We start from the raw sequence: 17,594 nt of genomic DNA, 5'->3' as shown, positions 1-17,594 counted from the left end.
TCGCAAATAATCATTGTGGCATCTTTGTGTTATTTTCGAAATTACAATGATAACAACAGGATAGTTCAGATACTATAATTTGTATATAAATTAATACGCAACACCCAGTTATAAACAGCAACATATGATAAAAGGATGCCAGCTATTTTGACCCAAAAATAATTACTCGTAATCATACACTTTCTAAGAAACTTGTATAAATTTATAGATATGAAATAACTTTGTACTAAACATGTACGTCTACAATGTAGAATTACTCTTGTTACAAACAGTTAAATATTAAAAAAAATGTCATCCATAAATTCAAAATTTCCCCAAATTTTTCCCATATTTATATAAAATCCCCTAATATGGCATTCCTAAACATATGGATAAATAATTCAGTTGTTTTTGTTGCTCACCTAGTTGTTAAAATAAAAAGAAAGAAAATATTGTGCAGTGTATACAAAAGACAAGTGAAGAAAGAAAACGAACAAAATTGGAAGAAGACATTTTTCTTTCAATTCGGTAATTTAACAGTAAATAATTGCAATTAATTATATATTTTTTAACTAGCAAAAGAATTCTAAAATAATGAAAGTATAAGAAAATAAATCAAATATTTTGTTGACAAAATATTTAAACAAAAAAAAAACTGAAATGAAAGGTGAGCAAAAGTGTATGGATGAGAAAAAAAAGAAAATTACAACAAAAAAATAAAATTGTTTCTATTATTTTTCTGTTTTTGAGAGATACTAACAAAATTTTTAGTGATTTTATATTGTAATTTTAAAATAATTGATTTTTTAAGAACAATTTTGACAAATTTTATTTCTTTGTGTTTTTCTATTACGAAAAAACAACAAAAATTTGCATACATTATAAAAACAACAACAACGTATTGTCTCATTATTAATTGTTGGTGGGGCTGTTGGACATATTTTTTTCATATTGTTGCTGCTATTTCAATTTTTTGCACACCAATACAACTATAAAAATAAAATAAAAACAAACAAAATAAAACAACAACAACTTTAACTGTGACGTTGAATATTTGTTGGAAAAACTGTCAACGTTTTTGCTGCTGCCTGCCTGCTTGTCGATTTGTTGTTATTTTGTCTTTATTTTTATAACTTGCTGACTTGTTACTACAAAAATAAAAATACGAACAACTATATTACATGACAATTGCGTATTGAAACATTAATATTACATGGGACTCCATTTTTTAATTCTATATTAAAACACAATAGATTAAACCTGCCTGCAACATACAAGGAAGCGTATTAAAAGAAAACACTTTAACATTACCAATAATAAGTGCAGCTGCTGCTGATTAATTATTTACAATATAAAAAAATATAATATATTTTCTAACTGAAAAGTATAAAAAAAGAGAACAATTAATAGCAGAAAGTGAAAAGAAAAAGAATTTGTGCAGAGGGCAAACGTTGCACTTAAATACTCCATTACCACTGAGTGGTTTGGTTGGTTGATTGTTGCCTGAAGCAATCAAATTTCCCTCTAATCCTTCCACTATATCGCATCTACTGTTTTATATATATATTTTTTCGACTGTTAACCTGTTTGCCTAGAGTGGATATGAATTGTACATTGACAAGATGGGGAGAGTTACCATCATTGGTATTGGGCCAGATTTACGAATATTTAGAACCTCATGATCGCCTTAATGCCAGTCAAACGTGCAGACATTGGCGCAGCGTTTTATTTCAAAAGAGGTAAGTGTATTATTGATTATTTTTAGTTAAGGGTCAATCTTTAGGTGCAGGATTAGGTATTAAATTTAAATTAATCCTCCAAAGTTGTTTTTGAGTTTTCAATTAGTTAATTTTGTTTGCTAGCATAAGCACCTAATAGATGTGGTTTAAAATACTAAAGTGTTAACAGCTGATAGGTACACAATTTTTATGAAAATAAACATCAAAATGTTTAATTTATTGATTAATATAAATTATAAGGACTTCAAAATACTTTATTTTGTTTTTAATTTAAGGGCGAGTTTTTCTGATAAAGATAATCTTCATTCTTTGGTTAAACCTGGTTTAATATATGTTTCGTGTTTTTCAGTTATCAGTAAAGTTACTTATTATCTTAGTTTAACAGAGTGTAATTGGTCAATTAAACTCAAGTTATAAATGAGAAAACACAATTACCAAAAACAATAAAACAATGATTTCGGAAGAACAAAAACTTAATATTTTAAGTAAATTGCAATTTTCTGATTTGTTTTGTTTTATTAAGTATTATTTTAAATGTTTATTTAACATTTTTCAAAAATTTTCCGTTTTACAAAAGTATTGTTTGCAAAAAACAGCTGTTCATTGTTTATGTTTTTGAGTGAAAAGTTGGCAATACTAACAAAGTGAAAAACTGAAAAACACAATCATTGGTTAAAGTCCACCTAAATTTGTTCCGAGTTTAATCTAACAGCAAGTTAAGCCTAGTTTAACTGAGGTCTAAGAAACCCGCCCTAAGTTTTCATTAATTTTCTTTATAAAATATGCATTGTTTTGATAACAAACATTGACGTTATCTGTTGTTTTGTATGGTAATCTTGTACTTACTTTTAGACTAACTAATCTGATTATTAATTGGCATTTGATTTCTAACTTAAAAACTTGCTCTAAATGTTTATATATTATATTTCTATGTATGTACGTATTCGAACATCGGGTCTACACTCTGTATATATTGTAGACAATTGTCCATATATAAGCAAGCGTATTGTTTTTGTTGTAGTCCAGAGGGTTTATTCTGTAACTCGATCCGATAAAAACTTTAATTCGTATGTAAGTATATTGTGTTTCAAAATCGTTTTCTTTTGAATCGCAATACGAAGTAACCCCCAGGTTATTCTCAAACTGAAATCTATAGTACAATCTATATTCATCAAGCTATAGTTCAAACTATATCCAATTATAGTCATTAAGCTATAGCCCAGACTATAGTTATCATGTTTTATTCATTACTAAGTACATAGTGCAGCCTATGTATTTATTCTATTCTATGTATTCTGCATTTCGATCGTAATTAAGTTTTTGTAAATTGTTGTTTATGTGGCGGAGAGTCGAATCGAAATGCAGAATACTAAAGTTGCCAAACGGAGAAAGTTTCGATTCAAATTAAAATGCAGAATGGGGGCCAATATTATATCAAAGTATAATCCAGACTATATCAGGGTATAATTCTGACTATAGACATCACGCTATGGTCTAGACTGTTTTCTACTTAATAAAAACTAAAATTTTGTTCACTATTATCTTTGTCAAATTTTGCGTTTAGCAAATGAACTATCTGATTTCTGAAAGTATTTAAAATACTACTAAATAAACGAATAATATAATAATAATATATTATAAAATTTCATGAGATAATACCTTTTAAAGTTCTAATAATAATTGGTTTTCTTATCTTCTAATTATTTTAGTAAATTTCCGTTACCGCCCTAATTAACATTATTTTTCATCAGTAAGTTTATTCTAGTACTTAGTATATATTTACATATATGTATATTTTTATTATAAAAAAATATATGCTGATAAAGATAAACTCAATGATGATAATATCGTTAAGAAGTGGATGCTAAATATAATCATAAATACAATGTTGCTGTTTTAAAGCAAAAAATATAAGGAAAAATAATGAGGCATGCATAATGATGGTACAGGGGGGTACTTACACCACATGCACAAACAAAATTAAATAAGTGAAAGTGTGCACATATGGTCAATTAAAATTGTATAATTTAAACAAGAAAATGTTTTCAATTAGACTAACTCAATTAATTTAAGTTAATATACATATAATTAGAAAATTTATAATTTTCTTTGTAAAATTTTAATATTTTATAAAGTAAAACGTTTAAAAGTTAAACATTTTAAATTCAATTTTGGATTTCTTATACGTTTAATGAAATTAGCTTAAGAGCAATATGAATATGCGCATTATTATTTTTTTGTTTTTGTTTTTTTAATATGTAAATGTATTAAATTCATTGTTTTAATGCCAACATTTTAATCATTGTCTAAAAGCTGCCTTTAAAATAAAAGACACATATATTGTGGTTAAAAAATATTAATTTAGATATTTTCTTTCTTCTTTTAAAACAATTTAAAACAGCTGATTAAGAAATCATCTAACTAGTTTATGGTTTTTTTTCAGTGGTTTCCTATTCACGTTTCATACACTGACTGCACTTTGTCTGTTAGACTAAAGATGATGTTGTTTGTGCCAAATATTTATGGTTGTTTATATTGTATATCATATACCATACATATAGAGGAGGTTTTTTTTCTCTTTATTTGTTTATTTTATTCAAGGCCAAATTTGTTTTTGTTATAATTTCTTTTCAAATGGTCGTCAATTAAATAATTTAATGTATTTTACTATACGTCATTTGTTAACCCATTTTATGCGAATTCAAGAGGATTTTTAAGGGAAGGTGGACAATTTGTACTATAAATTTTAATTGAAAATTATGGGTTTAACTTTTTTATGTTACAATTAGGGAAGAATAAGTTGAGTTCATTTGAATAGTGAAAAAATCTTTGAAATGTTTTGGGATGAACTTTTAGGTTCTGCAGACGACTTACTACCATGAGTAAAGTTTTACTTGGCTTCCTTTGCAACGTCTGGAATAAAATAAGTGAAGATAAGATATTTAGAAAAAATAGCAATAGAGACAGTAAAGATTCTATAGAAAAGGCATGTTGAATAAAAATGTTAACAACTCCATAGAAAATTAGAAATCATAGTGTATGATTAATTACACAACCACTTCGACAAGTTTAGGATTGTCAGAATACGTTTTTGTTAAACAGTTGAGAGATCAGATTAATCAGAATAGTATGACGACGCTTTTGCCTGGTGACGAATCGGTTTAAGGACCGGGCAATTACACAATGTTTCCTACTCTTCTTTATTTTCTCAACTCTTACAAAAGTCATTAATTGTATGGAAGACTAATGCCTTTTGTATGGTTTCCGAACTTGGAATCAATACGTTAATGGTGAACAGTTGACAGATCAGATAGATCAGAAAAGTATAGCGATCCTATCGCCTAGTGACGAACCGGATCAAGGGACGGGCAATTTCACAGAAGATGAGTAATCTTCATCATTTTTACAGCTCCTACAAAAGTAATTGTATAGGAGATTAATGCGTCTTGCATTGATTCCGAAATTGGAATCAATACGTTATTGTTGAACAGTTGACAGATCAGATAGATCAGAAAATAATGGCGGCTTTATAGCCTGTTGACGAATCAGTTCAGGATCGGGCAATTTCACAGAAGATTAGTAATTGTTTTCTCTTATTCTTCATTTTGTCAGCTCCTACAGAAGTTATTGTATAGAAAACTAATGCATATTGCATTGTTTACGAACTTGGAATTAATACATTAAGGTTGAACAGTTAACAGATCAGATATATCAGGAAGGAATGGCTGCCCTATCACCTGTTAACGAATCAGTTCAGGGTCGTGCAATTTCACAGTTCATGAGTAATTGTTTTCTCCTCTTCTTCATTTTGACAGCTCCCAAAGAAATTATTGTATAGAAGACTAATGCGTCTTGCAGTGTTTCCGAACTTGGAAACACTGCTAGAAAAGTATGGCATCTCTTTCGTCTGTTGACGAATCAGTTCAAGGGCCAGGCAATTTCACAAAAGATGAGTTGTTGTTTTCCCCTCTTCTTCATTTTGACAGTTCCTACAGAAGTTTTTGTATAGAAGACTAATACGTCATGCATTGTTAAGGTTTAACAGTTAACAGATAGGATAGATCAGAAAAGAGCTTTTAAAGAAGACATTGCATGGAAGATCAAAAATTCTTGCATGGTTTCCGAATGACCAGCAGAAACTGATAATAGAGCATTCAGATGCACGGTCATCCTAACAGCATACAAGCAATCTATCAAGTATTCTCCTGAGAGCACTGGTCTTGGGCTGAGCTAAAACAAAAGTCATATATTGGATTCTTAATGGCCTCAAGAGCAATGCCGCAAAACTGCTCTTTATCCCTTACCAACTTTCTTGGCCATTCTCGTACCAACATTCGCCAAGATATCAGCAGTAATGTTGCCAATTATATGCCCTTGTCCTTTGACCCAAACGAGGGTAATTCTTAAGTGTTTCGCCATTTCTTTAAGCGACGTCCGGCATTCTTGGACAAAAAAATTGATTAATTTTTATGTTTTTCATAACCAAAGTTCTTTAAGTTTATAACAAAAGCTTGAAATTGCTTTAAATTCAAATTCATTTCAATTTAAATCTATTTTTATAAATTTCCTTATATATAATTGGAAGCATAATTAAAATTTCTTTTTTTTTCTTTTTCTACAGATTTTTTCTTAATTCAAAATTTAAATTACATATTGACAACGATCGTCAGTGCAAATTCTTTCGCCATACTTTATACAATCTGACGAACGAGCTAATTATTATATTCGATTTTATAAATGTTTTCCATATTGAAAAAATACGACGCATCTTATACAAGTAAGTTTAAAATTTTATAAACACAAATTTTAAAATAATATTTTATGAAACAAAATTATTATAAACTACAGAGTTGCACGATGTGATAGTTTACAAGGTTTACGTTTTCAAACAAACAATGTGGGTCTAACGCCACCCGGTGATATAAGTGAAGAGAGTCTAGTCGATATTGAACAGTAAGTAGAAAAGAAATTTGTTTTTTCTTTAATTTATCATCTGAATCTCACCAAACTTTTAGACTCTTTGTTGAACCATTGAAAATATTTTTAAATCGCAAGAAAACCGCCTGTAAAATATTGGACTTAGGTGCAATTGAAGCTTTAACTTATTATGGTTTAGATTTCCTAAAATCTTTGAGCCGGCCTCAAGAATTAAACGAACTAACATTGGCCTCCATCAAATATGATCCTAGTCATTATCCCATGTTCGCCATGGAGAATACACTATTGCAAAAATGTTCATCACTACAAGTACTTTCACTCGATTACGATACGCTCAACGAAGAACTGTTGCATACATTAAAAGTTTTACCATTAAAGAAATTTTTAATATGTGTTCACGGTTTGGATCGTCATCATCCCGGTATATCGGAGAGAGCATGGTCAGAATTTTCTGCAAATTTCAATAATATCGAATTGATTGTAACACTTATCTATGCCTTCGAAGCTGTTGAAGTCTTGCAAATGCGTATCTTAAGACAAAATATGCCAATAACACATTTGCGTGTATTATTCTGTGATTATGTGAGTTTTTTTTTTTGGAAATATGATGTTTTACGTTGTTTTCTTTTTATTTTGAATTTATGTATTTTATTTTCAGATGAATGTTGATGCATTGGAATGGATTTCTTTAAATAATAGCCGCACTTTAAAAAGTATACAATGGATTGATTCCGTAAGTTTTATAGTTTTTTTTTCCTTTGGAGAAAAATATTTTATTTTTTTTCCAAGTTTTAATTCCAAGTTTATTAAACAAACACTCAATATTTCACCAAAATCTTCTCTAAAATCTAAAAAAATTTTTTGTTTTCAAAATTGTAAAAATTGTTTAGTGAAAAACAATTTTACCCAACAATACTTTTAAAAATTGTAACAAAAAAATTTCACCTTAATATTCAATCAAATTAATTCACCAAATTATTCCACTAATTTGTTTTCTATAATTTACACTAAAAAATTCATTAAAAATTCTACTAAATTTTATCACAAACAATATTTCACCATTTTTTTATAAACAATTTTTATACATTTTTTTAACTAAAAATTTCAAAAAAAAATTTCACTTAAAATTTAAAAAAAATCAAAACAAAAATGTTCAAGGTTTTTGGCTAAATTATTCACCAAAAAATATTTCAACAAATTTTTTCAAAAACAATTTCACCATATTTTACATTTTTAGCGAAGAAAGTAAAATAGTGAATAAAAATTTTATTTTTTTAGAAAAAATTTTTGTGAAATTTTTTCTATTCACTATTTTACTTTTTTCGCTAAAAATGTAAAATTTAAAAATTCTACCAAAATTGTTATTTTTAATAAAAAGAAGTTTGTTTATTCAATTTTTTCACTAAAAAATTTCATCAAATTTTTTCGCTAAAAAATTTCACCAAATTTTTTCACTAAAAACATTTCACCAATTTTTTTCACTAAATTTTTTCATAAAAAAAGTTTATCAAATTTTTTCACTAAAAATTTCACCTAATTTTTTCACTAAAAAATTTCACCAAATTTTTTCACTAAAAAATTTCACCAAATTTTTTCACTAAAAAATTTCACCAAATTTTTTCACTAAAAAATTTCACCAAATTTTTTCACTAAAAAATTTCACCAAATTTTTTCACTAAAAAATTTCACCAAATTTTTTCACTAAAAAATTTCACCAAATTTTTCACAAAAAAAAAATCACCAAATTTTTTCACTAATAAAATTCACCAAATTTTTTTCAAATTTTACCAATTTTTTCCAATAATTTGTTTTCTATAATTTATAATAAAAAAAAAATACTTCAAAATTTCACTAAAAATATTTCACCAAATTTTTTCACGTACATTTCACCATTTTTTTTTATAAACATTTCATAAAGTTTTTCACTGAAATTTGTCACTAAAAATATTTCATAAAATTTTTTGCAAACATAATCATCATTTTTTTTAAAAATTTTTTCGCATAATATTTCACCAATTTCAATTCACTTTTCACTAAAATGTTCCACTCAAGCTTTTATAATAAAAAATTAAATTTTTTCACTAAATTTAAAAAAAATTCAAAAAAACTTTTTATAAAAAAATATTTTTTCACCAAATTAAAAAAAAATCAACAAATCATTAAACTTTTTCACAAAAAAAAATTCACCAAAATTTTTTCCTAAAAAAATTTCACCAAAATTTGTTCCTTAAAAAATTTCACTTTTTTCGCTAAAAATTTAGAAAATCTACCAAAATTCTCATTTTTTGTAAAAAAATCAATTTTTGTTTATTCAATTTATTACAAAAAACATTTTACCAATAATTTCACCAAAGTTTTACTAAAAAAATTTCACCAATTTTTTACAAAAAAAATTTTACCAAAATTTTTACTAAAAATTTAAAATCTAAAAATTTAACTAAAATTCTCATTTATATCATATTTTAAAACGATTTCCTTCAGGCCTACAAACATTCCGATAAAAATATTATGGACTTATTTTTACGCTCCGGACAAGATCCATTTATAATGATGTCTTGGCGTTGCAAGAATTTAGAAGAAATTGTCATACACGGTTATGTTTTGGATCCCCATAACATTGTTGGCATTTCTCGTTTACGTGGCCGTACCTTAAAACATTTAGAGGTATCAATGATTGATAATGCTCCCACTGAAGCCAACATCGATTCCTTTATAGAAGTGAGTATTTTTTAATGAATAATATATAAAAGTTTTTTTTTTAAATATTTCTTAATATTTATTTAAAGGAAATCAATACATTGTTGGGGCAAAAATGGGAACCTTCGAATCTTAATAATATGCATCCAGCACTAGGCTATATGCCTGTAGCAGATGATGTACGTGATGAATATGTCTTCGATCTCATACGACGTGATATTTCCAATTAAAACTGGAAACAAATATAAACAAATAAGAAAAAACTCAAAATCCATAAACAAATTTTACACTTTTTAAGAAAAATTTGTTAAATTAAACTTTTTTGTGATTAAGCGCAGTATAACACACACAAAAGCAACAACAACTACAGCAACTAACCTTAAATTAACTTTGCAATATCTTTTTTAATATTAAGTGAAAATCCCCTTAAAAAAAACATCACTTCAAACTTAAACAACAAAACACACAAACTATTTCAACAAAAAGTCATGCCAAGTAAATCAAATCAACAACAACAACCAACGATTTTTTGTCATCATCATCATTTAATTTAACATATTATAAACAAAGCAACAGGATTTGCAGCAGCCGTCATATCTACTACAATGATATTGGGTAAATATGTATGTTTAAATGTATGTATGTAATTTTTTTTATTAAGAAAATTTCTGCATGACAGTGATATAATTATTCTATAAATGAATGAATAATTTTTTTATTTTTTATAATTTTATGTTTATTTTTTATTATAATTTTTTTATATGTGTTAAAACTATATGATATCTTTTTTTAAATGTCCTCTATACAAACAACAAAAAAAGAATTTTAAGAAATTATTATATATAACTTTTAATTTAATTATAAAAACAAAAGAAAAAAACTTTAGTTTGAAATTTACTTTTCATTCATGGCCATTAGCGACAAAAGCAAATTACATATAACACTGAACTGAAAAAAAAAACTAAAACAAAAGAGAATTTTTTTTTAAATAAGAAAAGTAATAAAACAAAAATATGCCAAATTTTATTAAAACTTTAAAGCTAAATTTATGATTTAATTTAAACTTTTTGAATTTTTTTAAAATACACAATTTTAAGAATTGTTTTTTTGTAGTTTGGAAAAGTTCAAATATTAACTTTTCATATTATCATATTTGTATTGAAATTAATTTTACTTAAACTTATTATAAAATTATTACGAAACTATTAAAAAGCTTCAGTAACACGATTTTGAAATATGTTGCGAATGCAGTAGAAAGTGTCATTTCGAAAATAACTTCTAAAATGCGTTAATGAGTCAGTAAAACTTTTTTAATAGATTTCCATTTTAAAAACACGTAATATCTCAATGTTCTTTCTTATTTCCCAAAGAAAAAGATGTTCCAAGCAAAGTTAAATCTTGAACAACTGTTCACTCGAAATTTGCGAAGCGTTAAGAAGTCGTAATATTTCCTATTAGTTTTGTTTTCTCTTTTGGAAAAAGCTCTCTAGAAACATTACCACTTAGTCCTTAACACGTTGACGCAAATGACGGCTATAGACGGTAGCGAACGGTCGTTCATAGATGGAAATGATGTGTATAATATATATTTTTAAAATCCTTCGAGACTATTGCAAAAATTAATTGTGCATCTCGGTATTTTACCTTTTTTTTGAATGAGCGTCAACGGGTTAATATTCCCGAGAGTAAGTTTTAAGAAACGTTAAAGAATCTGTAACTCCAAAGAAAGAATGTGTTGAGCAACCAGTAATTGTTCCTTAGAACAAGTTTTACGAAGCATTAAAAAGTTAGTAACACTTCCTCGTAATAGGTTTTAAATATAAGAAACCTTGAGAAATCAGAAATCATTTTAGATGGTTTTTACACTTTTTAGTTAGTAACGCTTAGAAATATTCCAAGGTAATATAATGTTGTTGTTGTAGCAGCTCGACTGTGTCTGATAGTTCTTTCCTGGGGAAAAAAACTTTCGGTTGATACAGCTGTCGCTGGGTTGACAATCTTTGGCCGAGTATGACTCGGGCCGTTCCGGAGCGAAGATCCAATTGTCGTGGGAACGAGGTAATATAATCGCATTTTTAGATGCGATTAAGATGTCGCCTGTAAAGTATAACGGTCCTTACGGGGAATTTAGTAAATATTCCATTGCAATTTTTTTTAAATTCCACGAAACGTGATTAATTTGTAAATCTTCATTCAAAAGATTGTAGGAAACATTCATTCAGCAAGGCCTATGCTAGTTCTGTAACAACTTCATTTGCTTCATTCCTTAAAATAGCTCGCTTATTCGAATAAATAGGATTTACGAAAAGTTTGATTGTTGTAACAATCACAACTATACAATAATCTATTTAGAGGATTCAGCATTGATGTCCAACCCTATGTTAAGATGAACGTGATGCGTTCATTAATCTATTGAACAAAGTGACATGGAGTTGGCTGAGCAGTTGCATATGTGGTTGGTATCACATGGAGATGCTAAATAGACGGAATTACGCCTGTTATTGTTAACATAGCAATTGGATCTTCGGAATCATATTGTATTTGTATTAACCGAAAATGTTTACCCCGTGAAGAACTATCGATCACAGTCGAAGTGTTATAACAACAACGCCTGTTTCTCCATTCAGGCTTCTAGGACGACGGTTTTAACGGCTTTGTTTTTGTTTTATCAGGGACACATTAAGTCGCTGTTTCTGTGTTGACATTCCTTGGTCGATTTTCGTTCTGGTGCGAAAAACCAATTGTCCTGGGAACGATAGCGTCCCTATATGAGTAGAATTCAACCGATGACATCCCACAAGAAACGTTGTTCATTTGTGTTCCTAGACAGGGAAAACCTTCGTTTCCTCGTGTGATTTGCAAACATACAGTTACAGTCCGTATGGCAGCATTTTGTCAACTTAAAATATATTTTCTCTACTGAGTATTACAAAGCGAAGATGACTACAGCAGTTCAATCGTTCCCACGATAATTGGATCTCCTCTCCCGAACGACTCGATTCTCAATATGCCAAAGATTGTCAACTCAGCAACAGCTGTATCAACCGAAAGTTTTTCCCCAGGGAAGAACATCCAGACACAGCCAACCTGTTACAACTACAACAACAGCAGTTTAATTAAACACTCAGTTTAATTAACAGTGAGTGCTCCCGGTTAACGCTTGGTTTTTACTTCGTGATTGCAGTAGTAGAATGATCTGTTGGAATTTGTTCTCTGTCCTGTTTACGATGCCAAGATTTAAATCTACTTCTTTTGTTGAGGTGGTAAAGAGTGTTGTTGACGACCTTACTAGTGACAATTGCAGATTTCGCGCTAGAATGAATTGATGCTTTGTGTCGATATAACCATTCATCAGACCGTATAGAATTCTAATTGAAGATATTTTATAGGAAATTTTATGTTCCAGAAACAATAGCTTCAATCACTTGGGTCTTTTAAATCGCTTTAAACTTGTTGAGGTTATGACTATTTAGAAATGACATATGAATTTCGAAATAGACAAATCAAAACAGTTGAAAATCCCATAAATTGCCAAATAGAATTTTTTGCAAAATTAACTATTTCTACAACAGTTGCAATCAGAACAACTTTAGGTTATTGAACAGCATTATAGGAACTAATGTAACCTAACTTCTGGATACGGTGGAAGTACATACTGCCAAGTACTTTTTATGGTGAAAGTTTTTAGCACTAAATCATGAGTTTTTGAACTTTTCTTTCACCTCATTCATTAGTTATTTTTAAGTATTTCTGAGAACATTTTGCTACATCTTAAAAACTCTTTTAGAACAAGTTCCTGGAATATCAATAAACTTTTAAAACAATTTTACAAAACTATAAAAGAACATTCCAAAATGTTTAAAAGTTTTTGAACATAAAAAGGACACAAATTGGACAAAAAACTTAGTCCAAATTCTCACATTAAAAAGTGATCAAAATTTCTATTGAGTTTTCGATCGCTTTTGCCAGAATTTGCCCCCTGATAAGGATTTTAAGTCAGTGAAACTCAAATAGATTAAATAAGAACAACAAAACCTTAAACTTATAACTTTTCCAAACACAATAAACTTTTCGTTAATATTCTATAAGATTTATTTTATTTCTTTAAAATTTTTTTATTACTAAACAAAAATTTATTAACAAAAAAACAAAAATTTAATAGTTTTAGTATAAATTAAGCTAATATTATTACATACAAAATGAAAAACAAAATAATTTACTAAAAAAATATTAGATAAATAAGTCACACTACCCTTCACACACACACACACAAGACCCTTAAATATTAAGCTCCCAGGCATTGTCTAAATAAAAAAAAATTTAAAACAATGACATCAAACTAATTACAAACGTATTACATACAAACAAACAAACAACAACAAAAAATCATCTTAAAAGACTTAAGCACTTCACAAATTATCACGTACAACGGCGAAATTGTGAAACCTGCTATAAAAAAAACAACAAACAAACAAATACAACAAAACCTTAATTTGTATTTAAAACTCAAAATAAACAAATTGTATTAAAAAGAACTTAACAAAACAACAACTAGTTTAACAAAGAAAAGAAACAAACAAAACAAAAAAACATCAAACTGTGATTAAACAAGAAAGCCATCTCAAAAATATAAACAAATTACTACTAAATTTACAACAACAATGAAAAACAAACAATTGTTGTTAGAAAATATGCAACAATTATTTTAGAAAATTGAAAAAAAAAATTAAAAAATGTTTAAAACATCTTAGAAAGCTAACAAAAACATTCAACAACTAATTGTTATTTAATTAAAAAAAAATTTGAAAAAAATGAAAGAAAATTTTAAAGCAAATTTATTATCCACCATTTGCAATATAATTTTTAAATTGAATTTTATATTTTTTAGTTTTAGTAATAAAACCTTTTTTTAAGAAGCTGTTAAGTTATACATAACAGGCCCAATGGAGGCCTAGGCGTATTTCTTCGGTTTTGATGTAAAATAACATCTTCCTCTCAAGGTGATGGAGACCTAGGTGTATTTCTTCGTATTTGATGTAACGTATATACATCTTGCTCTCAAGCCACTTGACTAATTCTGCTAGGACTACGAGATTCAAAATACAAAACTATCCAGTAAACGCGCCCACACAAAACGCCAGCTTGCTGGCACAATCATATATTTTTTTCACAAATTTTGTGTTGTTGTAGCAGCGACACCTGAAGTTACACGTATATATAATTACAAATTATTCCCTACTTTCTTTTTCGTTCTGGTTATCCAACTCCGTTAGATCTAAACCCAGTAGACGAGCCGCATCCAACGGCTGAGTCCAAAAGGATTCAGGTTCCAACTGAGTTGGGTTTGCCCTGCAGTTAAAAAGATGTTGAACATTGTGTGGGTCTGTTCCACTCGCAGGACAAAGATCTTGAATGATGTCGTTTATTATCAACCAGTACGAGTTTAAACGGGTACACCATCCCGATCTAAGTTGTGCCAATACAACTCTTGTACGACGTGGTAGGTTTCGTTTCTCGTTTGCAACGGATGAGGGACGACCTCCCAGTATTATACTATCGCGATGGGAATTGATTGAGTCTTCCACCGCTTGTTGATGGATAGTATTCAAAGCTGTCCTATATGAGCTTTTGTCCTCTATGTTATCCAAGTGTCCTTGGATGTCATTCACATACATACGAAGATCTTTCCTGACATGCCTCGGGGGGTGTTCTAGCTCCGTTAGATGGTGGTTCGGGAGGCTCCTCCGATGACATTCCGGTAGGAACTGCTTAGACAGCATGATGATATGTTCCTTAACTGAAAGCATCTTCGTTTCGTTATGCATGCAGTTCTTCGCATGTAATTGGCGAGGCTGCGTTTTAAAAGCTTTGAAGCTTCTTCTACTGCGTGTCGCTAACTCTAGGTGTCCACACTGGCGCTGCGTAGTTTACCACTGACCGGCCAATCGTTTGGTAGATAGTCAACAAGGTTTCTTTATCCATTCCCCAAGTCCTGCGAGCTAGAGACTTGCGTACCTTGTTTCTAATTCGCATCTTGTGGCAGATTGCAGTGGTGTGCGCTGAGAACATAAGGAGGCTATCGAATGTGACATCAAGTATTTTATGTTGTTAAGGTCGGAGCGAATAATTTAAATATTACAAATAACTGACCCGTAATCATATAAAAATTATCCCCAAAATATCTTTATCTTAGATTTCATAGACAAATTATGAAAATTGTATTTGTATGAGCAAATTTCGCCATACATAGTACAAACATGATGGCACAATCAAAATAATGTTGATATCAAACAATCAGATAATACAATCGCACCACAAACCCCATGCACGTTCAATGGGCTTACACAATTAATTGATTGCGTCACCATGCTGGTGTTGTTTATAAGGTCCTTTAGAAATACAAATAGTTGTGACACTTTTAAGTCAAAATCATCTCAGTTCTAGATCTGCTCTCATAGTTATTAGCATGTGAATATTGAACATCAAAAAACGGGTACTGAAAGAAAAAAGAACAAAATTTCGTTTCGTTATAAAAACTGAACAGATTTTAAAGCTATTCAAACTACTTAACAAGATCTATTTAATTTTTAAAAACCAAATAAATTCCGTGCAATAATATTTTCATACATTTTTGAAAAATTATATTGTAAAATGGTGAAAATAATGAAAAACATCAATCTCAAAATTTGTATATTGTAGAAAAAATTATTTAAAAATCTTGTATGACTGTTGATTATAATTTACAACAAAAACAATAAATAGTCTTTTTCACATTTACAACTTTTTTGTTAAAAAAGAAATATTACAAATGTATTAACAATTATGTTCCATTTATCCTTAAAAGTGCAATAATATTAAAACAAATTCTGAGGAATTAAGCTCAAAATCCAAAATTATTTAATGTGATTTTATTTATTTTAAACAATATATTTTTTTTACTCTAACAAAATAGCAAATAACTTAAATTAAAAAACCTAAAATGCAAAAAAGCAAATATATATTTTGAAATGTATTTAAAAATTTTGTTTTACATAGTTTTTTTTTTTAAATAGAAAAACATTAAAAATTAACAACACGATACAACCAATGTAGGTGTTAAAAAGTTATTGTGATAATAATAAATAAAGAAGGAAAATAAATCCCCGTTTAAGGAATATAAAAGGAAAGGATTTGAAGAAAATTATAAAGGGTCTTTATAAAAAGGCAAACAAGATTTAAGAATTTAACTTTTGAAATAACAAGAATATTAACAAGTTTTCCCAGAAAACTTTTAAATGTTTTCGAGATTAGTGCCCTTATTGTCTATTGTTATTAACAGCACAATTTTTTCAAAAGATAACATCGAAAAAAGATCTACGATTTGTTTAAAACTAACACAACTATGATAATATTTTGTGTTTCATTTCCTTTCCGTTAAAGAAGAAAACTTTTTAAAAAAAGATCTCAAAATGTAACGAAAAGAAAAACTTTTATAAATTGCAAACAAACAAACTTTTGTATAAATATCAACGTTATTTGTTGTGTCAAATATAGGGAATTTAATGCAATATTTATATATTTAAAGAAACAAAAACAACAACAACAACAAAAGAATATGTACCTGAACAACTTAAAGTATTTCTTTCTTAATTACAAAAAAAAAACAAACAAACAAAACAAAGTACAACCAAAAAAACAATTGAACACAATGAATTAACAAACGTATCAACTTAAAGTTGTACTGTCTAAAACGAACAACTTGACACAAATAAAATCTTTGAAAAAAAAACAAAATTTAAAAGGGAACCAACAAACAAACTTATTGATTAAAGAAAAAAAATATGAACAATTATGTTAATGAAATATTATAAAATAAATATTATAAATAATATGTTAATGAAGAAAAGAAAGCAATTAATTTATTTAATATGCAAAATCAAAGACTGATAAAGCACAACAACTTTAAATAAAATAAAAAAACAAACAAACAAATTACACAAATAACGTTGTCAATCTAACTAACTATCGATCAATCAAATAAATAAATTGAAAAAAAAATATTGTAAAATTTACAACAATTACAAAACAAACAAAAAAACTAGGGGAATATGTATCATGATTGAAAGAAAAAGAAAAACAATTAAAAGAAAAATTGAAACAAAAGAAAAGGATTTAAAATAATTAAGTAAAAAAATTATTTAAAATTGTTATAAATTAAAAATTACACAAATCTAAAAATTTATTATAATTTTTCAAACATAT

General features: G+C 28.1%; 1 protein-coding gene across 2 annotated transcripts; it reads left to right on the top strand.

The window, feature by feature from the left end:
- The first annotated feature begins 418 nt into the window (after positions 1-418).
- LOC111683242 (F-box only protein 33) lies at positions 419-17,163 on the top strand. 2 transcript variants are annotated; one of them, XM_023445295.2, is made up of 8 exons: positions 419-646; positions 1,233-1,718; positions 6,340-6,495; positions 6,567-6,671; positions 6,734-7,238; positions 7,315-7,389; positions 9,138-9,374; positions 9,443-17,163. In XM_023445295.2, exons 2-8 carry the CDS (start codon positions 1,582-1,584, stop codon positions 9,581-9,583), a joined length of 1,356 nt encoding a protein of 451 aa, XP_023301063.1. In that variant the 5' UTR covers positions 419-646; positions 1,233-1,581; the 3' UTR covers positions 9,584-17,163. The 2 variants fall into 2 exon arrangements, with proteins under 2 accessions (XP_023301063.1, XP_046806932.1); XM_046950976.1 differs by having other exon boundaries at positions 484-507.
- Positions 17,164-17,594: the final 431 nt, after the last annotated feature.

The sequence above is a fragment of the Lucilia cuprina genome, chromosome 5 (genome assembly GCF_022045245.1).
Source record: "Lucilia cuprina isolate Lc7/37 chromosome 5, ASM2204524v1, whole genome shotgun sequence".
NCBI classification, from domain to species: domain Eukaryota; kingdom Metazoa; phylum Arthropoda; class Insecta; order Diptera; family Calliphoridae; genus Lucilia; species Lucilia cuprina.
Note: the sequence above shows the minus strand (reverse complement) of the source record. Positions and strands in the feature narration are given on the sequence as shown.

Excerpts from the sequence above, each read along its gene's own strand:
- LOC111683242 (XM_023445295.2), top strand. The coding sequence starts at position 1,582 with ATGAATTGTACATTGACAAGATGGGGAGAGTTACCATCATTGGTATTG. Across the intron at positions 7,239-7,314 it reads GTGTATTATTCTGTGATTAT|ATGAATGTTGATGCATTGGA; the intron begins GTGAGTTTTTTT and ends TTTTATTTTCAG. Across the intron at positions 9,375-9,442 it reads ACATCGATTCCTTTATAGAA|GAAATCAATACATTGTTGGG; the intron begins GTGAGTATTTTT and ends ATTTATTTAAAG.